Source organism: Cucurbita pepo, chromosome 1 (genome assembly GCF_057944985.1).
Source record: "Cucurbita pepo subsp. pepo isolate OVF chromosome 1, ASM5794498v1, whole genome shotgun sequence".
Classification (NCBI taxonomy): domain Eukaryota; kingdom Viridiplantae; phylum Streptophyta; class Magnoliopsida; order Cucurbitales; family Cucurbitaceae; genus Cucurbita; species Cucurbita pepo.
In genome coordinates this window covers 4,490,711-4,514,688 of record NC_141798.1, presented here as the reverse complement: position 1 = coordinate 4,514,688, position 23,978 = coordinate 4,490,711, and the positions used below count along the sequence as shown (strand labels likewise).

General features: G+C 36.5%; 4 protein-coding genes across 4 annotated transcripts; 1 reads left to right on the top strand and 3 right to left on the bottom strand.

Annotated features, from left to right (window-relative positions):
- Positions 1-516: 516 nt before the first annotated feature.
- On the bottom strand, positions 517-5,291 carry LOC111811545 (DEA(D/H)-box RNA helicase family protein). The gene is made up of 8 exons (XM_023698447.2): positions 4,739-5,291; positions 4,292-4,567; positions 3,402-3,725; positions 2,837-3,028; positions 2,599-2,754; positions 1,828-2,228; positions 1,521-1,678; positions 517-1,237 (listed from the first exon to the last, which is right to left on the bottom strand). The coding sequence occupies exons 1-8, from the start codon at positions 5,111-5,113 to the stop codon at positions 918-920; spliced, it is 2,202 nt and encodes a 733-aa protein (XP_023554215.2). The 5' UTR covers positions 5,114-5,291; the 3' UTR covers positions 517-917.
- Positions 5,292-6,075: 784 nt separating this feature from the next.
- On the top strand, positions 6,076-13,648 carry LOC111780715 (polyadenylate-binding protein interacting protein). Its single transcript, XM_087126584.1, has 13 exons — positions 6,076-6,421; positions 6,859-6,980; positions 7,075-7,226; positions 7,985-8,135; positions 8,487-8,521; positions 8,983-9,058; positions 9,160-9,190; positions 9,651-9,826; positions 11,150-11,410; positions 11,998-12,096; positions 12,351-12,401; positions 12,759-12,846; positions 13,100-13,648. The coding sequence occupies exons 1-13, from the start codon at positions 6,250-6,252 to the stop codon at positions 13,273-13,275; spliced, it is 1,590 nt and encodes a 529-aa protein (XP_086982710.1). The 5' UTR covers positions 6,076-6,249; the 3' UTR covers positions 13,276-13,648.
- Positions 13,649-13,810: 162 nt separating this feature from the next.
- LOC111809494 (AT hook motif-containing protein) lies at positions 13,811-17,996 on the bottom strand. Its single transcript, XM_023695939.2, has 3 exons — positions 17,775-17,996; positions 14,322-15,524; positions 13,811-14,183 (listed from the first exon to the last, which is right to left on the bottom strand). Exons 2-3 carry the CDS (start codon positions 15,465-15,467, stop codon positions 14,043-14,045), a joined length of 1,287 nt encoding a protein of 428 aa, XP_023551707.2. The 5' UTR covers positions 15,468-15,524; positions 17,775-17,996; the 3' UTR covers positions 13,811-14,042.
- A 953-nt stretch (positions 17,997-18,949) lies between these two features.
- On the bottom strand, positions 18,950-23,098 carry LOC111785788 (rab GTPase-activating protein 22-like). Its single transcript, XM_023666174.2, has 11 exons — positions 22,812-23,098; positions 22,193-22,288; positions 21,904-22,007; positions 21,100-21,377; positions 20,847-20,969; positions 20,640-20,728; positions 20,298-20,403; positions 19,989-20,086; positions 19,588-19,842; positions 19,321-19,404; positions 18,950-19,179 (listed from the first exon to the last, which is right to left on the bottom strand). The coding sequence occupies exons 1-11, from the start codon at positions 22,899-22,901 to the stop codon at positions 19,165-19,167; spliced, it is 1,338 nt and encodes a 445-aa protein (XP_023521942.1). The 5' UTR covers positions 22,902-23,098; the 3' UTR covers positions 18,950-19,164.
- Positions 23,099-23,978: the final 880 nt, after the last annotated feature.

Below are 23,978 nucleotides of genomic sequence, written 5' to 3'. Positions count from 1 at the left end.
ACACAACAGTACTGACTGGAGCCTTGAACCCATGGACGAAAATAAACGAAGCGATAATAATATGTACTTAAACCAGCCACAAAAGCGAGTTATCATCAACTCATCATTTGTGAAACGACATATCATCAAGACATCGGAATCGTCAAAACGTTCGACCAGGTCGTGGTGGAAGAACCCAAAAATAAAGAGACGGCGGCGTGTCGCCAAGTACAGATTCTATACTGTTGAAGGGAAGGTAAAGAGTTCCATAAAGAAAGGAATCAAATGGTTGAAAACCAAGTGTAGCAGAATCATATTTGGGTTTTGATACAATTTTATTTAACCCATGTGTGGTCTGTAAAATAAAATTATTATTATTATTATATAAAAAAAAAAAAAAAAAAAAAAAACTTCAATTATGAAAAACTACTAATTCCATATAATTTTTCCTTTCTTTTCTATTTTAACAATATCCATGATGAGTTTAGGAATGTTAAAACATCATCATCAAAACTAAGGGTTCATAAGCATAGTATATTAAATTAAACCAAAATCAATTGCTATAATATATATGTTCCCCCAAAGTCCAGTGTTACAATACCTGCCCATACCCACAAAAAAGGCAAGAAACCACCTAAATTAATTTAGAATCAATTTTTTTTATTAACATAATAATAATAATATATGGAACCCTCCTCCCATTTCTCAGCTCATTCAGAATCACAAACCAAACGTCTACATCTACAACTCAATGTTTCAACACAATTTACTCCCTCCCTAAAGATGCAAAATAAAGATATGTGAACTCGAAATGGAATGTCTAAAACTAATTACTTTGCATCTCCTTTCATTATGTGTTCTTCATGATGCTAAGAACCTACCCTTAATTTCATTTGTGTCAAAAATATTTCATTTCAACATGAATACCTGGTTGTAAATCATGGGCGCAGAGTACTTAGTAATTTGAGAGCCAACTCCTCTTGTTCTGCCACTGAAATCGACTCTGTATTTAAGTCTGCTTTATTGTCAATGTCGCTATCGCTGTCGACAAATTTCTTGGACCTTTTCTGAGGTCTGTCTTCTTCAGACGCAGAAACGTCGTCGTCCTCCTCCTCAATTTCTTTGGCAGCCCTCTTCTTCATCTTATTCATCTTCTCTTTCCGCTTCTCCTTAAGGCGATTATGATTGAGAAGTTTGTCTTCCTTGTCAGCTTGTTTCAACTCTTCCCTCCTCTTTTTGTAAAACTCATTTTTTAGATCTGACACATGAACCAAATAATAAATAGGAATACTAACGCTTAAAGACAAGCAGTAGGGCAGGTTCAAAGTTAGATATCTTCACTTTGTGCTTGTTTACTATGTCTAGTGTAACAAAAATTAATTCTACACCAAAACATTTATTTTCCTTTTTTTTATTTTACTAGCTTTCCTTGAGAAGATTGATGGGTCAAGAATCCATACAAAAGAAAGCACCACCCATCATGAAACGAAGGAGCCTCAAAAGAAAAAGAACTAATAGTAATCACAAAAAAGAAGGCATACCTTTGTCGACTACAAATGTCTCATTGCTACTTTTGATGTCAGCTAGCCTAGCAAGAGGGGCAAGTGGGTTGCCCTCGTCATCAAAACTGACTCTCGTCCCTAATGGTCTGTGGACATTGATCTTCAACTTCTTTTTCTTCAAAATCCGAGTACGTGGCCTAAACAAAGTTCCTAAATCTTAGAATGCAAGAAAACTAAAGAAAATAATCGTAATTTTTAACATTTACCCCAACTATGATCAATTAGCAAGATCATGACCAACCACTGTATTTAAATTAATAGAAAAAATATAAAACAAAAAACTCACACAGCATCTTCAACTTCACTAGTAGGGATATCAGTAGGAGGAAGAAGTCCTTGGTTGCTTTCTTTAAAGTCGCCATACTCCAATTCTTCACCGGATGGATTTAAAGCATTCTCATTATCAGATGATTCCAACGCAAGATAAGTGGTAGTGTTAGCCGACATCTTCTGTGACCTCTTTTTCTGATCAATGAAACGGATTTTTGGGGTCATTGGCAGCCCCATTGAAGCTGAAAAATCGTCAATTGATAGTTTCATAACATCAAAGATTTCCTTATCCTTCTGGATATGAATTGATCGAAGATATGTGATAAAGGCCCTTTGAGCGAGTTGCTGAAAATTGGGATACTTGACTAACAAAGCTGACAGCAAACCAGAAACTGGTTGAAGTCTTTTTGTATTTGCCTACAAAAGGGAGTAGATATGATGGTACAGTAAGAACGTAGTTAATTTATGATATAAGCACTTCCATCGGTGCATTATACTAGACACACATTTCTTACAACGTAAAAAAGAACATCATTCATTCATTATCATCATAAAAGGAACATGCTAGTTCTCAACCACCCCACTCCATACCACCCCAGATTATCTTTTATATAACTAATCTTTTTCATATTTTTCATAAGCACCCCAGAACAAAATAACATAATTATCTCACCTACCATAAGCTTGAATAATGTTAACAAAAACTAATATGCCATAAATGCTCCATAATATTACTTGCGCAAAATTTCAGAGAATAGGAGGTGAGAAAGAAAGAGAGCATATGTACCTTGATAAGCTGAATAGGTACTTTAGAAGATTCTAATTGTTCAAGCATTTTCATCTCCGAGGGCATAAGAAATAAAACTGATCTCCCACCTGAATGGTACCGAGCAGTGCGGCCAACTCTATGTATGTAAGAAGCCACATCTTCTGGGCAATCAACCTTCACAAACAAGAACAAGATTGGAATCATACACCCGCACCAGTGAAGATTAATCATGATCATTTCTTTTTAAGTAGTTTACCTGTACAACCCAGTCAACAGCCTTATTAAAATCAAGACCTCTAGAGGCTACATCTGTTGAGAAGAGGACTGACCGCTTCTCACAGAACTCAGAATATATCCCCATCCTTTTGTCCTGCTTCATCCTTCCATGGAGGCACTTCAATGGGATTCCAGGACGCAGCTTTTTGAAAGTTTCAAAAACAAATTTCACCTGTAAAACGATGGTGAGAAATATCAATTATCGGAGCAACAATGAATAGTACATAAAGATATGACATTATTATTTTTTTTATAAGATTCTTTCTTGTTTACTTTGTTTTCAGAGTACTTGTTGAAGAATACTGATCTATTTCCAAAGATGCATCAAATGAATTAATGTTTACATTGTTGTCGACTAACCAGTTTTAATCTCGAAAGCTTAACAAGTCAAACAGCAGAAACGCAGGAAACCTATTGACAACCTAAGAATAGAGTTTGATCAACTAAAGATGCACCAAAAAATCTAACCACAATAAGATGTCTAACATGAGATCTCCTGCAATCAAAAGTTCAACTAGTAACCAAAAAGTATCACCAGCAGTTACCTGCTTGCAGCTTGAGAGAAACACAAGAATCTTAGAATTAAGATGTGCCTTTATAAAGCTCCATAACATGTCTAGCTTTTGCTCGAGAGGAACAACCAAAGCAGTTTGTTGTAAACTATTGGGGGTAGCTGTCACAGATTCTTCATGAACACTAAGGTACTCAGGATCTTTCAAACTGAGTCTGGCAAGATCCTGAACAGACTTTGTTTGAGTCGCCGAGAACAGAAAGGTTTGTCTGTGCTTAGGTAGCTGTGAAATAATCGCATTTAAGGTCTTCTTAAATCCGACATCAAGAATACGATCAGCTTCATCAAGGACTAAAACCTGCTCACTAGCCAGGAATCATACAATCAGCAACAAATTATATATACATGCAAACCATCACTGAGAACAAACAGTAGAAAGCACATTAGGCAGGCAGCAACACAAAGAAACAGAAAAAAAATCAAGGTTGGAAATTCATAGGAATTAATTATTTTTCAACTCAACCTAATCTTTTATATCACTCCCTGCGTGTGTGTGTGAGAGAGAGAGAGAGTGAGTGAGATAGAGAGAGACAAAAAATAAAAAATAAAAATTCAAGATTGGAAATCCAAAGGAAGTAAGTATCTTTCAACTCGATTCCCTAATTTTTTATAACCCTCCCTGGGTGTATGCATGTGTGAGAGAGAGAACCCTCATCAACAAATGAAAGAGATTCTGGGCGTTGATTAAAACAAAGATCAGAAGAAACAAATCATCAAACTTACTTTTCTGTCTAGGAATGCAAAGAGATAACCTTTTATGAAACGGAAAGGTAGACAAGAATGACGTTTTAAGTCGGGTATCAAAAATTACGTCCTAATCGTTAAAATAAGGTATCAATAAATTGAGAAATTAAATATGATGACCTGCAACTGTGAACAATCAAAATTTGGAGTCTCGTCCATGTGCTGAAGGAGTCGACCGGGAGTGCAAACAAGAATGTTCAACTCATTCACATGCTCCTTCTCAGTGTTAACATCTTTACGACCACCAATTAAAAGGCCAGCACTGAAATTATGAAATTTCCCAACAGCTTTTAAAACATCAAAAAGCTGAGCTCCTAATTCTCTTGTGGGAGATATTATTATACTCCCTACTCCATCCTCAGGACCCCATCTCTCTCTATACAACTTCTCAAGAACCTGAAAATTGGATTCCATTGGTCAGTTTAAGCAATTATGCATGCTGGCGGTAAGGGACGTCACACATTATAATTTTTAGCAACAACAAGTTAAAAAGGCTTCTCAATTATCCTAAACTCCCTGTAAATAATCCGCCCTCTAATCCAATATAACCATCCATGTTCAACTTACAGGTATGAGAAAAGCTAGCGTCTTTCCCGAACCAGTTTTGGCTGCACCAAGAATATCTCGACCACAAAGGGCGTGAGGCAGTGAAGCCCTCTGTATGTCCGTCATATCAACGAATTCAGCTTTCCGCAACCCATCCTTGGTCTTGTTCGAAATCGGCAACTGATCAAACTTAGTAGCTCCGGCGTAACAAGAGTAAGTATCGGCGTCGATGCGGCCAAGGGGAGCACCCGCAGGAGGTGGAGGAAGCGACATCGGGTTAGAGCCTGAGTCGGGTTTCTGGGATTGAATCCATGAATTCAAGAGCTTAATTTCTTCAATTTCGGATAGACGCTTCTGCTTGCCAGATGACTTCTTGGATTTGAATTTCTGCTTCATTGCGAAGGAACTGGGATTGGCACGAAGTTGCAGCAGAGAGGGAGATAGAAAGAGAGGAAAATAACAGTAGCGGTGCGCCGGTTGGGTCTGCGGCGGAGGCAAATACGGGAGTGGGAGAAATACAGCCAAAAATCGGTTTGGGAAGAAGGTGGGGTTTAGGGTTTAGGGTTTTCTTTTTTCTTTTTTCTTTTTTTTTTCTTGGCTTAATTATACAGTCATGCTTCAATAATAAAAATGCTTTAAAAATTATCTTTCATCTTAAAATAAGATTTTTACCGATATACCCTTAAAAAATTTTAAAAATATTCCTAACTTTTTAAAAAACATTATTACTATAACATCAAAACTCGAGAATTTAAAAACATTTTAAAATGTCTTTATTGGTAAGAGTCTTTTATGGAAAGCATTAAAATTTTATTAATTCTCTTAATATTTAATGGATGGTGCTCATAAAAACAGTTTTTACCCTAAAAGATAAAGAGGGCAAAATTGTCATTTTACTAATTAGTAGCAAATTTCTTGTATTTTTTAATTAAATATAGAGAAGGGGTCTCAAGAGGAAGGCAAAAAAATGGCTAAAATAAGGTGGAGAACTTTTAGAAAAATAATGATAAAATAATAGAATGGAATAATTACAAAAGAGGACCTAAAAAGTTGGAATTTGCAAAATGGTCCTTGCCATACAAAATCTGGTTTCCATCTGGGTTCAGCCACGTAGATATTCCAAGGTGGAATTGAGTGAAAATTTATAATTTAATTTCGAAAAAAGTATTAATAATTGAATAGTTTAATTAGAAAAAGAAAATTAGGAGTTAAAAGTATATAGGCAGTAAATAAATAAAAAATAATTATTTTAAAAAAGGAAAAAAGAATTAAAATTGGAGAAATACGGAAAAAATGAGGGGTAGGCGGCGTCCAAAAAGGGGGTAAAAAACCATAGGAGACAGTGAAGCACGGTTAAGCATTACGCAGCGCACGTAACGCAACAGCCAAAATACAATTTCTTCTCATTTTCCCTTTCTTCTTCTTCTTCTTCTCCGTTAGATCTTGTTTCTGCAACTCCACCCTTTTTTTTTGTTCTCACAGAGACGAACACCACCGTTTGATCCAGCTCTCTCACTCTCAGAAACTGGTATATGGGTTGCAGAAACAGGGAGTTTTCGGAGGATGAGACTTGCTCTTCCACGCTCAGCGAGGCCCTGCTCTTTGCCACCATGTGCCTCATTGGCCTGCCCGTTGAGGTTCACATCAAGGATGGCTCCGTCTATTCCGGCATCTTCCACACTGCATGTGTCGAGAATGAATATGGTGCGTTTCCATTGCCTTCTTCTTAATTCGTCTTTGCTTCCTCCATTTATTTCCCCTGAATCTATCAATTGCTTGAATCGTGCTGTATACGTTCGTTCTTTTGTCAATTTTTGTCCTGCTTTTGTATCGGTTTTTATTTGTTTTTTTATATATATAAAATGTATCGCGTGCATTTGGTGGCACGGTGTGTAGATGATTTGGATCCGAAATCTGATTTGGGCGTGGATGGATGAAAAGATTGGCATCTATTCTTTTTTTTTTTTTTTTCCCATCGCGTTCTCCGGGACAGGAGACGCACCTATGTCGTTAATTGAATTTGTTGATTTTGCTTTTTTATCCTCCGATGTTTTAATGCAACCTGCCGTGATTCCCCTACTTCTTTTCCCCTAAACATTGACAAATGGCGATAGTTATGAAATCAATCTGTGTATCACTAGGCGTCGTTCTGAAGAAAGCAAGGATGACAAAAAAGGGTAAAAGGAATGTGAATGTCGATGATGGAGTTGTAATTGATACTCTTATCGTTCTTTCTGGTGATCTTGTCCAAGTTGTTGCGACGGTATGTAATTAAGGCCACTTTTATTTCGCAATTTCACGTTATTAAATTTAATTTAGTTTAAATCTAGGTCATACTGGGTTTTTCAAATGTACAGGAAGTTCTACTTCCGGCTGGTAGTTTTTCCAAAAGTATGGCTGTTTGTGATAACGAATCCATGGTCAATGATCCCACTTCGTTGCTTCCAGCGACAGAGACTAAGACATGTATGGAATCATTCAAGGAGGGGAGTCAGATTAATCAAACAAGGTATACTTCCATTGTGATATTTCATATATTTATGGATTGATAGCAATCTGGTATAAATTTTGGAGGTTGATATTCTTTTGTATGTGGCATTTGGAGTGATGTTATTGGTAATAGCTGTTTCTCACGAAGCATGATTGTTGTTGGAACTGGAAGATTGTTTCCAAGGTCACTATTGGTATAAATGTTACCTTATTTCTAACATGGAAGCAAATTGAGAAGAACAAAGTAACTGACCAAAAAAAAAATATATATTGTAGAAATTTTTGTTGAGGAATGTTGTCAACTCGGCCTCTTATTTAAAATTAGAACTGAGGAATTTATCCTAAACGGGGCTTTCTGTGGTGGAGAAGGTTATGTTGTCTTCAAAATGACCATTTTCATCTTGATTTTATTTGGAAAGATATTCTGTTCTCTCCTACTTAGGTCTTACATATATACTGAACATATTCTTGCTACTAAATCAGTTACATGAAAGTAGCTTTAGGAAATTATTATTTATTGGCATGTTAACAAGCATTGTGCAACATATAGAAAACTACTATCTCTTGCTTAGTAATTCGTATTTCAAAATTGGAGAAGGTTTTACTAATCTGAGCATAGTTTGACTGGTTAAGGCATTGTGTCCTCTATAGGTTAAATTGTTTCCCCCCAAATTTGTTGACCTAAAAAAATGGGGAAGGTTTTCAATTATATTCTCGTGTGATATATGTGCTTATTGAAATTGACATGACTACAAACACGTGTAATTCTAAAAACAGTGACCTGATCCAAGATCAAAATGGGTTTGCTCATGGTTCACTGCCTACTGTTACTGGGAAGCAAAGTGATGTTAGACAACTATTGGGAGACAATGTTGAGAACAACAAGGGAGATGCACAACAGAAAAAGGAAAGGTCAAATTGCAAAAAGGTGAAGTTTCCGTGCCTTGCTTGTGTAGTAGTTGCAGCCCCCACCCAGCGTATGCTTCTAAAAGTATCAAGTTTTAAATGGAGCGATAACCCTATTAAAAGGATAGTTAAGAAACACTCTTGTATTTATTAGGATGGCCTCCTCAAAGATATTACAGTATGTATTTTTCTTTTTGTTTATTTATGTATATTTTTGCAAAGACTAGAATTAGTACTTGATAACACACTGCTAACTGTTTGTATGAATTAGTTCATTGGCATGATATATAAGTTTATCCATGTTAGTCATTGTTTTGAAGTTTATCATTTTCGTATTAATAATTGTTTTCCACTTTCCCCAACCTCCTTGCAGCCTGAAGGTGTCACTGATGCTGCAATCAATTGGAGGTTTGAAATAACTTGCCTTTCCTAAATATATTTCTTTCTTTATGGTTGTCCAGAAAAGAATTGGGGCCTATCCCATGATGAGGCCGTCAAAGTACATGTGGGTCGTAAACTATCATCAGTTCTTTTATTACTGTTGTTATTGTTACTATAATTTTTGGTAAGAAATAATTTCATACAAAAAAGTGAACATTTTGTGTGGCAAATTGTTCTCTTACTTTATTTGAGATTGATATATCTGATGGTTCAATTTTATTTTGTAAATAATTACTATCATCCGTGCTTTCATTATTATTATTATTCTTGGTAAGAAACAATTTCATACCAAAAAGGGACATGCACCACACATGCTCTTACTTTAGTTGACATTGATATATCTGTTGGTTCAGTTTTACTTTGTAAATTGCAACCAGTTACTCTTGTCTCGGTCCTTATCTTTTGGTTTATGATAAATTATTTGACAGACGGGACCCAGATAACCAATTGAAAAAGGAGCAGGATGATCATGGTCAGGAATTTGACTTGCATAAAGGAGCCAATGTATGTCAATTAAGCTTATTCAGGACCTGGGTTTTCTTGAGAATGAGATGTTATTCCTTTGCGTGGACTAAATTTTAGATTGACTACTTTTGTTTCTGTAGGGTGATCGAGTTCAATCCTCTATATTGAGTGGTGAGTTCAAAGTGCTGTTAATGACATCTGGCTCACCTAATTTGGATATAAAGTTTGTATGGAAGGGTCTTCTTAGTATTGAAACTAAATATACTTGCAGATGGTTTTTATTTTAAATGTTTATTTACAAATAGCATTACAGCATTCTAGTTTTAGTGGCAACTTACCTACGGTATTAAATACAATAAAAAAAATTACATCATAGGTGGTTGGCCTTTGAGATAAGCTTGTTGTTAGTTTAGGCATTAATGAATTTGCTATATAGTTTTCAAGTACCTACCAGAGTGGAGAAGTCTTTGTAATGTTTATCATTCCTTGCCTACTTGAATTATAGTTTTCTTTATATACGGTGGATTTTCAGCATCATAAAGCAATTCTGAGAAGAAAAAGAACTTAATGATGACCTCAAAAATATTGTTTAAAGTGTATAACTGTTTTGCTCCCGCTATTGTTAAATTAGAGAAACCATGCACTGAAAGATCCATCTCAGCCAACACTACGAATGCATATTCAGTTGGTGTCTCAACTTCTTCACGTTCGTCTGTGGATAGTAGCATGGACTCATGTCGCAGTTCTATAACGTCAACGATTGACATGGCCCCTTCTCACGGTTCAGAATCCAATAAAAGTGGCAAGGTACGTATCATTATCAATTTATCACTCTTATAAAAAAAAAAAATTATCAATTTATCACTATCACTACTAGAACTATAAGATAGGATGTTTATGAAACTTTTGGTTACTTTTGAGTACCTTTTTATTTGGATGATGTCAAAATATACCTTCATCCAATTAACTGGGTTGAATTGTTATTACAGATTATCTGCCAGGAGCTGTTAAAAGTTTATCATGCTATATTTATATGTTAAAAATTCTACTATTCTTCCCAGCCAAAATTCCCATATCAGTACAATATCCCCAATGAAGGGATCGTTGCCAATTTCTTGCTTAAAGGTGGTACCAAAGGAAGAGGTGGTCACCAGTTCATCCCCTCTTTTTACACATCACTCACCAACTTGCAAAAACACAAAATATTCTTTGATCTAATCTTAATTTAGCATCTTGAAGTTGCACAGAATTGAGATAAAAGGAAATTGTCTTTTTCTAGGGCCTTTCATTGTAGACAAGCAACACGAGCATCATTACCAACCCTCTAGAGACACTTCTTGTTCTTATACCCAAAACATGTCTTGTAAAAAGAAAAGAAGTTCAATCATAGAGCCTAGTTTTGAAGGGATCTTGAAAGGGAAAGATGGTAAAGTGGGTAATTAGCGAAAACATAATCAACTGAGATAAGCCTATTCCCTCTGATGTAGGAGATTTGGATCTAGAAATGTATTGAAATTTGAATGAACTTCCCGTCCTTTTGAAATGAAAATGCATCATAATGAAAAAATTTCCATGTGAGGTAGGTTGTGCACGGTTTTATCACCTTTGACTATGGCCTTCACATTTATGTTAAAGTGATGATTCTTTTCAACGTTGCCTTATTTCTTTCAAATCCTGTTAAAAATTTCAACTTTGAATCTAGCTGCATAATGTTCAACTTTTGTGTATTCGTTGCTAAGAGGTTGAATTGATTCGGAGGACTGTTTGGTCTATGACATTGTGTCTTTTTGTTAGACAATAGCATCCTTTTCTCTCAGAAAAATCTTAATGGAACCTTTTAATCTTCCTTTATTTTATGAAATGGATTCCTAAGAGACTTCTTGATGTATTTTTTTAGGAGTTGCTTATAATCGGATAAGCTTTTAAAACTGTTCCCCCCCCCCCCCCCCCCCCCCCCCCCCCCCCCAAATTTAAGAAGTGATCGAACATTTCTTTTACAATATGGTCCTATTCATGGTTGTTGAGTTAGGCTCGTGGGGATTGATCACACATCGATGACAAGAAAAACTATAATTGATATTTCTTTTCTGATAACTAGTGAAATAATTTTTCTATTACATACTTACGCAGGAATTTAAGCTTAATCCAAGAGCCAAACTCTTCTCTCCGTCCAATGCAAATATTATGCCAGCAAATCATGCAACTCCAGTGGCTGCAAACCTGGCTTACATTTCAAACAACTCACCACCAGTTGTACCTTCGGCTGTTGTTCAACCAGAGTTAGATTTCAGTCCTTTTGTACCTCGTTCATCTGTGCCTGCCGCCAAGTTTGTCCCATATGGCAACTCATTAGCTGGATTTGATGGCAATGTTGCTCAATTTTCTCAACCTGTACGTATTGTTCGAGGTTTCTCTTGATCAGTTTTCCTTTTGTCTTTCTTATCATATCTATTTAGCCTTATGAGGATCTAAATAAGTTCTTCTTCTAGTTGTTTGTTCTCTATCGCACAACCAAAATGAATTATGGTTAAAACTCAAACTGAATGTATAATTCCAGAGTTCCAGCCTAGGCATTTCCCACGTTCAAGAAGGAAATTTTAGGTCTTGTTTATGCGATCAGTTCTTAAAAAATGTACTGTATATTAGGTAACAGATTTAATGATTGGTGAGTATTGAAACCTGAAACTTGTACTTGGCATTTGCATTTGCATTTCCAATGATAATTTAGTTGACCTAAGATTATGTGGTGAGGATACATGGTGGTTATATTACTATTTTAGTCAACCGTCGCACTGAAACTTCATTCTACTCTATTACAACAAGACATGTGTAATTGTCACACGTAGTAATTTAGTTCATTAATTGTATTATAATCATAGTAGGATGATAATAGCATTATGACAATTTCAATGCAATTGTGGTAATAAACTTCTTTCCTGCAACTTTGCTGAGCCAAGTTACCCTTTTATAAACTACAGATGGTGGGACATGTGGGCACCAGGACACAGCCACTTAGATATGTTGGTCAGTATCCTCTCCAGGCTGGCCCGACCTTTGGGCCCCCAAATTCTTCAGCAGTAAGTGGAAACAGGATCATATTTAATCGTTCCATTTAATTTCTTCCCAATAAAGTTGCAATTTGAGTTAGCAGATTAGGGATTCCTCATCCCTATGCTGGCTGTGTTTTTTTTTTTTTCTTTTGGAATATATGAGGTTTCTATGTTTCTCAATAGAAAAAAAGAATTGTGAACAGATCAGAACGTACCTTAGTTTTTATCCATGACCAGGTCATATTTTGTTGGTAACCTTTGCACTTCTCTTATTGTTACAGGTTATGGTCAGTCGTTTTGGGCAACTTGTTTATATGCAGCCAGTCTCCCATGTAAGTATTTAGTGTTCCATTTGTTAAAAGTATCAACTCTCCTTCCATAAATTCTATTGCTTTGAATTATTTGACCTTGTAGAATTGATCTTTTTCTTCACTTCATGTTTCTTGACGCCATGAGCAGCGTAATATTTACGTCTTGAATTGTGAGTTGTGAAGTAATTTAAATCGGATTATTTCAAGTTCTTTGGTTTTTCCTCTAGGTCAATTCATTGTTTAATCTGTTTTCATTACGTTGCATATCTCTATGCCTCGACTTTCTGTGACCTCTTTCTGGTTCCTGCTACCTTTTTTAAAATTATTTTTATTCCTTCTCCTGTCCAAATTGCCTATTAACCTCGTCTCATATTTCAGGACTTGGCTCAAGGTGCAACAGTCGTCTCACCGGTACCACCTTGCCCTTTGTTGACAACACAGCCTGCGCAATATCCAAAACATCAAGGTGAATTTTTTTTTCCTGGCTAATGACGAGTATTTCCTTTGCATTGCAAAAAATTTTTATCATAAGCTTCGGTATTTTTTTTTTCTCAATTTATTTTTTTATGATGCCGCTGTTTTTATCATAAGTGAGAAGGCAATTACAGTATCGGTTTCAAAATCGATCGTTAAGATTATGCTACTAAATCCAAACAATATTTCAATTTAAACAACTCAGACATTTTTCTTCTTCGTTTAAAAGACCTCTACAAATGCAGGCACTGCAGCAGCACAAGCATTGCAGTTTTGCGTTCCTCCGCCATTTATGGCCAGTGGCCACCAACCGCTTGCCGCAGTTCCAAACCACATTCCAATTTTGCAGCCTTCCTCCTTCCCACTCAACCGCCCAATGCCAATGCCAGGAACTAATGCATTCTTCACCACCAAGTTCTAATGAATTTGTTTCTACTGTTAATTTTTCATGTAGTCAACCACAGCTTGGCAAAATTTTGGTCCTCTGAAAGTTTTTTCCTATTTGATTTAATTATTAGCATTTATCTTTTCATCGGAGGGGGGATGCACTGTTTCCATTCAAATCAGGACATTTTACCATTTATTGGTGGATGGAGTCTGTTGAACTCTGTATAGGTTGAATTAAAATTTGTTTAGGATCAGCATTATTTCTTTCTTGTGAGGGGAACTCTGAGTCTTTCTCATTCATGAGTTGGTTTCAAATTATAAAAGTTGTTTGGAAAAAAGGAAGGCAAGATAGTCTTGTTATTTTAGTGTCCATCTTAAATAAATATGATTCCTTGCTGATTCCAATTTACACTGACCATTTAGTAAATAAAATGTTTAAGATCTGTTCATACCAAATTGTCCCTTGCGACGCGCAGCAACCTTGAAGAATAGAGTACTATTTGTTTCATATGACGAGCAGCAGCCACTTTTTTTGGACAATTTGGCCTTGAAAACTTTTCATTTGCATAAATTCAATCCAACTGCCCAACAAAACCTTATAATTTAAGGACTTTAGCTACTGTACTCTCACAAAGGTGAAATTGTCCATATCCAAATATCCAACTAGAAAAATATAATAACTTTGCATACAATCATCCAACTAAACCCAGTTAGGATTAGACGTGAGGTAGCATCTAGAAAACAGCTACACCATATGTTACCTTCTATACCAAAAATATTAACCATGACAATACATGTTTCTTAGATTTGCTTTTGGTTACCAGCTTCTTCATCCCCAATCACTGTTTCTGATTCCCCAGGCTCATCTAACTTGAGCACCAAACCCAGGTTCTGCACTTCAGCCCATGGCTCTGGAGTTTCCATCATGTTTTCCTGCAAAATCTTGTCAGAGTTTGTTACTTCATTAGTGCAAGCAGGGTGGCAATAACCAAGTGAATTCTTCCCATATAGAAATAATTGTGATCTAATCAAATACTTGAAGATTGATATAAACACATTCTAGTTGTAAGTCTTGTCTACCTGTAACAGTTCAGTCATTTTGCCAGTTCTAGACTCATCATCCAGAGCTTTGGGATTAGATTCTGAACTGTCATCATGGGGCTGCACTGCTTTTAGAGGTTCAATCATCAAAGGTCCATCCCCTATGTTGGCCACAACCTCCGAGTTACCTTTGCATTCTTTAGCTGATGTCTTACCACCAGTTGACTTGTCATTCTCCGTCTGCATTTCAGTCGACAGAGAAGGGGTTTGAATTCTCTTGATCACTTCAGTCACAAGACTCTCGAAAGGCGTGCTAGGCAATGTCATTGATTTACCGTCTGAATCACGGGCTACCACTACAAAGGATTGGTCGTCAGAACTATTTTCAACAGAATCATCACCCTGTAAGACCTGCTGGCTAGTTTGGGGTTGGAAAGGATTGGCGGGAGCTGATTCTTTTGCTGTAGAAGTACCTACAAGAACCTCTTTTCCTTTCGAGGAGTCAATATCAGCAGTTTGAATAGTAAATGATTTAGTGGCAACGGAGGATCCATTAGTTAATTTGGCAGGCTGTAGTACAACAGGGACCACAGAACCTCTTGAGCTTCCCGAAGGTGATATTTGCGCAAATATAGATTTGTCTTTTGAAGCATCCCAGGTAGAGTGTGGAGGTGTGCATTTAAACCCCAGTTTGGCACCTGATGATTCACGGGATGGAACTTCTCCCATTTTAGATCGGGGGTTATTTCCATTAGTTTTGTTTTCTGTAGCAAAAGGAACCGTATTTCTACTGATCATTTGAACATCTGGGGCCACATCGTTCACTGCCAAAACAGGGGCATAATGCCCAGGCTTAAAGACAACACCCCTCAAAGTTACTCCAGAGCCGCCAACCCTGACACACAGCAGATATCCAGCATCAAATACTGCCTCAATGACACCAGACACAACTTGTCCCACATCAGCTACATTTTGAATTTGAATTGCTGGATCTGATTGGTCTCCATTTACTCCAGAACCAGGTGAAATAGGAATAGCCTCCAAATGTTTCTTACCTCTTTTCTTTGCATTAAGAGTATTGTCATCATAATTTAACTTCAGATATTTTCTGGGACGACCACGTTTTGGCTTTAAATGAACATCAGCTAAATTATCAGCGCTGATTCCTTGATCAGCCCGACTCATCCTCTTTAATCCTATTAAATTATTGCTTGTCCAATAGCACTGATTAATTCCCTTCCCCTGGAGCAAAAGGAACAGTATATTTCAAGGTTTAGAAAGAAGACAAATCTTTAATATCCTTTTTTCTTTGATAGGAAACCCAGACTATTATATATTCAAATCAAAATATGTACCAAAGGGTAGATGAGCCATCCCCACTTCAATTGAACAAAACCAAAATTACAAAAATCTTTGTTACGAGCGCACCATAAAGAAGGGTCGCAGAAGTATATGTAAAATGTCATGTTTAAGCCAAATATCACACAAATTCAAGTAAGAAACTCAATATCAAATAATAATTATTTGAAACTACCATATGCAGCCAAATCAGAAAAGTTGCAAAATAATGTAACTTTTGGCATTCAAAGTTTACTTCCATTTTAAATTGGATCTCCATCATTTAAAAAGAAGCCCTCCGGATTTTAATAAGTTCAAGATTCAACCATAACAAATAAATGACATGACTTGTTTCATTCATTTTCTAGCATTTACCATCTTCATTCAAGATTTTCAAGTAAGATTTCCTTATAACTTCTTTCATTCTCTAATATTGAACATGGTTCAACCCTATCTTCAAGGTTTTTGTGAAATCTACCCTTTATGGGCAAGAGACTTTTGATCCACTCCCCACATTTAAAACATATTAAATAAATTTCTTGGTGGTATAGAAACTAAGATAGTTTGCATGAAAATTTCTCCCTTGTAATTTGGCCAAGTAATTTCACAATGAGACATTCAAACATTTTCTCTGCTCCCAATCAATTACGCCTTGAAGAGTGATTATAAATTTTGGAATTTTCACATTCGTACCAACATTGGGGTTGTTCTGTTTTCGCTACATTATCTTCTGCTTTGGATTTTGTTTCAGCTAGATTATATCTTTGCAAGTAGTTCCAAAAAATGAAACCAGGGAAGAACTTCAGTTTAGTTGTAGGTATACTTTTTATTTTCTCATCAATACTGTTCATGTATTTATTTCCTTCAATATTAAGTGTACATTTTCGGTGTTTTGTAAAGAAATCTCACATAGAACGCCTCACTTTAGTGAGACACCCTTACTAAGGCATGCACTTAGTGCCTTAGGATGTTTTCCCTCTTATTTTTAAATTTGTTTTTGTAAAGATACTAAAAACATCCTTCCAAAACCCTTTGCTTCTCTAAATAAATTCTTAGAAATCCTCTGATTTCTTAATGTTTTTACATTTTTTAATATTCTAGCTATAGTTATTATTTGTTTATTAGTATCCTTTAATTCTTTCCTTAAGTGTCATTAAGCTTTTTTTTTTTTTTTTCAAGTTCAACAATGTGGGGGAACATCAAACCTTTATATTAGATACATAATGCATCATGTAAGTTCTTTTTCATTAAGTTAAAATATTTCTCCCTCCCCATGTCCCTTGTGCTCCCTTCCCTCTCACTCTTCATTTCAATTTTTAGTTATGTAATTCTACTTTTCTTTTCACTAATGAGTCCAGTCATTTATTTCCTTAAGTATAAACTATCTATTGAAATGACCGAACAGGAAAAAAAAAAATGGTTTGTGTCAAGCAATTTCCGAAACAGGTTTTTTCAAAAATACGTCTGCAAGGTTGGGCCAAGCGTTTCCTCAATTATTTAGCCGTCGCAAAAAATAAAATAAAAAACAAAAAATAATGATTCCTACAGAAGTCACAAACAAACTGGTTAAACTTGAACATCATAAGTTAATGGAAAAAATAGGATTGCAACCAATATTTGTGAAACTCATGTTCGCCGTGCAAAATCCCGCAAGAACTACTTGTAACAAACTCGCAAACACCGCCCTCGAACATAGCTCAAAATCTTAAAACAGGTAGACTAAAAAATAAATAATAAAATAAAAAAAGAAGGAAAGAAAATACTCATTGGAAAATTCTATATTGCATGCAACGGAATCAAAATCCCGTTTGAACAAACTCATTCCAGCAGAATTGGTAAAAGAAGAATAATAAAATAAAAACAATCCTTTACATTCTAGTGGAAATGAAAAAAAAAAAAAAAAAAAAAAAAAAAAAAAAATCCCGAACTTAAAGCTAGTAACATAATCTTTCAAGCCATCTTCGGGGGGAAATCCCACAAAAACAGGAAACAAATGTAGAAAATAGAATATATATGTATATATACACACACATAAGCCAACAGGAAGCATCAAAATCACCCTAAAGTTATGCACATTCTTCGCAAATCCAAAAAAAAACCTAGCGAAATCGAGTAGGACAGAAAGCACTAAATATGGAGGGAAATCGGGCATACCTGGGACTGAAGTATCGCGAAGGAAATTGAGAGAAGAAATGGCAAAGGGATTGTTGATGAGAGGAAGAAAACTAAGGTAGGGCAAAAATGTTGATGAGATAAATAGAGAGCTGGAGAGTTTCCATTGAGAAGGCGAGAGAGGACTGAGATTGATGTGTATATGGAAGTTTCCAAATTTTGAGAGAAAATATAGTTTTCCTTTTCTTTCCGGGTTTCATACAAAACAAAAAAGAAAAAACCGCGCCTACATTTTTGTTTTTCTTTTTGTCTTTAATTCCTTTAATTTTTTTTTTTTTTTTTTTTTTTTTTCCTCAATCATCCAACTCCTTGAGAATATAAATTGCGCCCTTTCCTTTCACGACTTGACCCGACAGAGAACTAGAAGCATAATTTTCGAGTGTTGATTTTGAGACTTTAACTATGGTACCCTACTCTCTCATCGGTCCGAGAGTTGGTTTATGATTAAATTACAATTGTTCATTAGAAAATTAGTGATACGGAAAGTAAAATATGTAACTAAAGCATTAGTAAAACAAACTTACAAACTTTTGACCTAATCGATCAACTTGCATATGGTATTGATATCTGTGGACACAGCTTGACATAGGATGAAAAGAGTATACACCAGGGAGTAAAGTGACTTGTTTGTAATGATTATATTTATGGTCGCAACTTGTTTTATAATGCATGAATTTACACTACTGTAGTGAAAATTTGATTAATTAAACAAACCTAAGTTTAACTTATTGGAGCTTATGACGTATAGATCAAATATGTTATTTGACATATATTCCCTCAAATTCCTTGTTCCCTTTAGGTGAGTAAAAGGTATCGGTTGAAATTCTCTAATTCTTTCAAAATGCTACCATAAGCCAATTTACCTGCCTTACATGTTGTAATCTACAGTTTCTAAAGCTCTTCTCTCAAGGATAAGATGCGATTACAAAAGAGAAACAAACTATCGACCAAATTGTAATTACTAGTAATTTGTGAGCGATCAACTAGATAGTAATGATTATATTAATAGCACTACGGTGCATAAGACGTTTTAATTAATTAACTCGTATCATGGAATCTAATAATGTACATAGGTGTATAAGGCCTGGAATGTTGTTCCCATATACCAACGATATTTACTGGTGTATGCATCAAGTTGTTACAAAGAATCAGGATGATTATCACAAAACATATTCTTTCACTGTTCTTTTAATGTGTGTCCAAAAAGGGGGTGGAAATGAACCATTATTTTTACATACAACAAATTCAATATCTGGGAATGTATAGCTGATCAGAAAAATTGTGTCGCCTCCACAAACTCCGGCCACTGGTATCTCTTGCCCGATCGACTCGATGACCAGAAAAAAAAGTATAGTTTCAGCTTCCTCTATTGCTATGGCTTCTTGGCCTGCAGCAGCGAAGTCACCGTAAAGTTAGTCGGGTCGGGTCGGGTCGGGTTGATACCTACCTCCCTTTTCCTCTCGTTTGCAGACGAACTTGTAATAGACTGAATTCAAAAGTAATACTTCAACAAACAAATGCATATTACCTTTTTTAGATACTTCTTGTGAAGCTTCATTGCCCCAGTGCAAGCTTTTTTGGCATCAAGATTTCCAGTCATGTCATTTAATATCTACCAAAGAAAAGAACGAACACGAAACGAGCAAGCAAACGGTTAGTCGAAACTGTGATTTTGCTTAGACAACCGACAACAGATCATTCTCATGCTCGAGTTCAATTTAATGTATTATCTTTGTAACCTTAATGGGTTGAAGGTTACCAAGAGATCGAATTTTTATTAGATTGAGAAACGAACCTTCACAACGTCGTCCAGACCCCGAGCTTCTGTAAGTAGCTTTGTGCTCTTATCTTTCAAGACACTAGCAACAAGGAAAACCGAGATCGGAAGAGGAGCTTGTGCGTTCTTTGCTTTCAAATTCTCCCGTTCGTATTTCCCACATTGGCGCATCGATTTTTCTTTTCCTTTCGATCCCTCGCCTTTCTCATTGCACATTTCAGGTTCTTCATACAACGCAAATAGATCGGGATCGTATTCCAGAGCCCACATCATCTGTTGCAACAGCAGATGTGTAAGAATTTTATACAGTTCATGATGTCCTCTTCAGCCACAGTATGAATGCATAAAAACTTTTATAAACATAAGAACAAGCCTGGGATGTTGTTTGATTCATCCCTTCTTTAGAGAACGAAACGTACCTCCCAGAGATATAACGAATCGCAAAAGGAAAACTCGCGTCTGAATAAAACCATAAGCATCCTGAAAGCGAAAAGATAGTCACCACCCCCAAGTGTCTCTGTGTTCATAAAAACAGCACCTTCATTGTTACTTTTCAAAGTTAGGTAGCAATGTCTGTTCTAGACCCCTAAGTTACACAATTTTCAGTTGAATTATGGTCATTTAAATCGATCGCCATTTGCAACGATCATCGAATGACAATACTTCTTCGATTGTAATATCTCATAAAGCTGAAGAAATGCATGTAAATATAAGTCTACGAGCAATACCCAAGTGTTGATGAAGTTTTGGATCAATGACTTGTGTGATAGCAGCCAAGTTATTGAGTTGAGTCTCCACGCCGACCGAGCTATCAGTGCATCGGAAGTTCCCTCGCTTCAAAGTTTCAAATAGAATACGTCACGAGAACGCTAAATTGCAAATATAATGATAGGGAAGAGAAAAACAAAGAGCTTGATTGGTTGATGAGGAGACAGAACGACATTTTCAGAATAACGACTACGAAACCATGAGCGCAGAGTTAGTATAATCGACTTACACGCACAGGTGAAAGATATCAAATACGAAGCATCGGAAAAATTAAGTCACTCAAGTAGAAGAAAGGTTAGTACCAATCTGCGCATCAATCGTTCAAAGCACCAAAACGAATCGCCTTCATCCTCGAGAAGCATTATCATGGGGGAACAAAGATCACTCATTCCTACTCGGAAATATTCATAAAGTCAGGTTCAAAATATGTTTTTTCGGCCTTATAGAACTCAGAAGGTGACTGCAGTTGATACTCGAGAAACTTAATCTCATTCATCAAAATTACGCACCTTGACAGTAGCCGATGTCTTTATCTATCCACGCATAAACAGCAAGAATATCCCAAAGTTTTGATAAGTTTTCTTGTTTTTCGTAGAATACCAAAGTTCTGTCAGTCCGAACCACGTCAAGGCCTAACACGAACATTTTTCAAATGGTCAGCTTCAAAATAAATTATAAAAGATACTCGAGTCATGTCACAACTGTCATATAAACAAATATATGATGTCATGTGTGCGTGTGAGCGATAAAGCTTCTACGAACCTATCTGATGTAAAGTAAGCATCCACTGAATTATTTTCTGATCTGTCACAGGTTCCATGTTACTACAAGAATTCGGCTGTGAACCATCAGACTCGGCATCAGCAGTGCCGGTGTCTTGAGGCACAAGCGGACCACTTTCTGGATTTGCTTCCAAAAGTACAAGCGGATCTTGAATAGGCTGACCATCCTCTGTGATTACAGGTGCTGTGATGTATCTACCACTTCCAATGACAGGGAACATTTGTCGACAGTCTTCCTTCCATGTCGCATACTGTATCCTGCAAATTCAAAAGCTCACAATCTAAGCGTTCATTCGATTTAGAGAAGAGGTGAACAATTACTACAAAAACTTGGGTAAATGCATTATATTGAAATGAAGTGACATGAAAACAACGGCCAAAAGCTTCTCATTTACAACTAAATCATTTCGTGGAGAGGCCAACTCGTCGCATTATGCTCATGGTCCATCGTCACGCATCCTAGACTATGCCTTCCTCACCCTAAGGCTGACTATAGGAGACAGTGAGGGTTTTAAACTATCAAGTTTTCCACATGGGGCTTGAGCTCAAACCTTAGAGGGTATCTACCAAGTTCTTACAATCAAGGTTAGTTTTGGGAGTGCCATTTCTTGGAAACTACAAAGAACCATTTGAAGCGAAGTTTCGCAACCAATAATTGAGGAGAAATCAAACTAAAACGAGTTCAGAATCTGCAGAAACATTATATGATGCATTAACTTTGAAGCAAATAATGTAGATTATCAAAGGGTGGATTCTCTCAGTGTGCATCAATTAGATGAACTACCTTCGACGCTGGCGAATTTCTTCTCTCTCCTCAATGGTGCTCATAGGATCATAACAACCAAGAAGAAACTCCCACACTTCTCCTCTAATTGAAGGATGGATCCCCTGTATTACATAGACAATTTGAAAAACAAGAACTTTATCATCCAAGGATCACTGCAATCTCCATCGAATATTTTTGTGAACATGATCATATCGATCAAAAGAGAATCAGTTTTGAATTAGTAGATAAAGCTGAGCAACTGCCAAAGAGTGTGGTTGTCCAAAGACAAGAACACCATGAACTTTACCCCACGATGAATGCGATTTAGAGTCTTTGCTATGTCCAGTTGCCCTTCTGGATTAAATGCTGCTTGCCATTTTCTAACACTTAAAGTTTTCCCAGCCTGCATGAATGTTGGATTATTAACTCTTAAAGCAATGAAATGGGCTTCTTTCACATAAGCAATCTTAGATCAATACAATACCTAAAAGTGACATGACAATCGCATATAAAACAAAGTGAAGTAACTAGTTTAGCAGGACAATCAATGAACCTCAAAGAAGCAGTTTTCAGTAAGAATAATTCCCAAAGGAAAACCTAATATGTGCAAGAATTGTTACTCAGGGAACCAATTTTTGTAGCCTGACATACACAAACCAGTAGTCAAATGGCCAACCAAAAGCTCGTCCAAAAGATCAGCCATAAAAAAGGTTAATAATACTATTATGCAAAAGTAAGAACCAAAAAGGTCACACCAGGTTGACCATACCACCTTGAAAGAACCAATTCTGGCATGTCAAAACTTTATACAATCCTAGAAGTGGAGCAGAAGCTAAAATGCATAAAAAGCTAGAATCCTAGAAGTGGGGCATTACCAAACGAGGTACAGAGTGGTTCAGTGTAAAGAAGAAGATAAGGAAACAGACCCTGATCTTGAAGCGGGTTTTGGGAACATCGGTGCACTCAGGGCGAACCTCATAGAAAGAATCAGCAGGAGCTCCAGCGTCTCTCCACATTCCCACAACTCACCGAAATAACTTCCGAGAGATGGTCAAAAGACAGAATCAAACCAAATCAGCCCCAAATCAAGAAATCCGCTCACCCCCCCTGAGATGATCAAACCCCAGAAGAGAAGATTCAAAGCCCAGAGAAAAAGAGTTGAAGGGGGAGGATCCGGGGGGGGGGGGGGGGGGGGGGGGGTGAGGCTGGGAACGAGATCCAGCTCCGAATAACCAGCTACAGACGCAAAATAAATATACACACAAACAACAAGGCAACAGCTAAAAGGGGAGGGGAGAGGGGGTGGAAAATTTTTACTTAATTTGATTGGATAAGAAAAAGGTCTCGAAGTTCATGGATTTGTGCTCTGTCTTACCATGTCAAAGTTGCCTGTTTTTACCTCACCACAAATCCCCATTAACAACAATCCCCGTTTTATACGTTCATTCAACTTCCTTGAATCTCTCGTTTCTTCCTTAATCTGTCTGTGCGACCAAGAGCGTGCAGCTCACGACATTTATTCCACACTGTCGTTGTTTGCTGACCTCCACCTCCGTTGTTGACTTTGACTCTTACTTTCGGCCCATTACCTAGGCCCACGTGTAAACCCCAGTTGATCCATAACTAAATAATACTCCATTTGGATAATTCATGTTTGCCCGACAGGCCCATTACCTAGGCCCACGTGTAAAAAACTTTAATGTGAAGTATATGTATTATATAAATTGTATATTTAATTTGAAAGGTTCACTGTTCCGCTCGAATCTACACTCCTCTATAGTCACATAGTTCCAGTCCGCTTTCGTCCTTGACCAGTTACTCAAAAGTAACAAAAATGAGTATAAAATACTCGTTAAATAACTTATTTATAGGCTCTTAATCTTATCAATTTCTAAGTAGGAACGGTTTTTTATGGTAGAGAAAGCTTATAGGAACAAGATTCTTCGTCCAAACAAACTCCTTCTAGAACTTATTAAGATAAATTTGTGTCAATCTTTCCTTGAAATAATAAAGCAATTCTAGAGTCACATTAATCAACATTTTATAATAATAGTTTTTTAATCAACATACTCTTAACCAAATCTAATTTTATA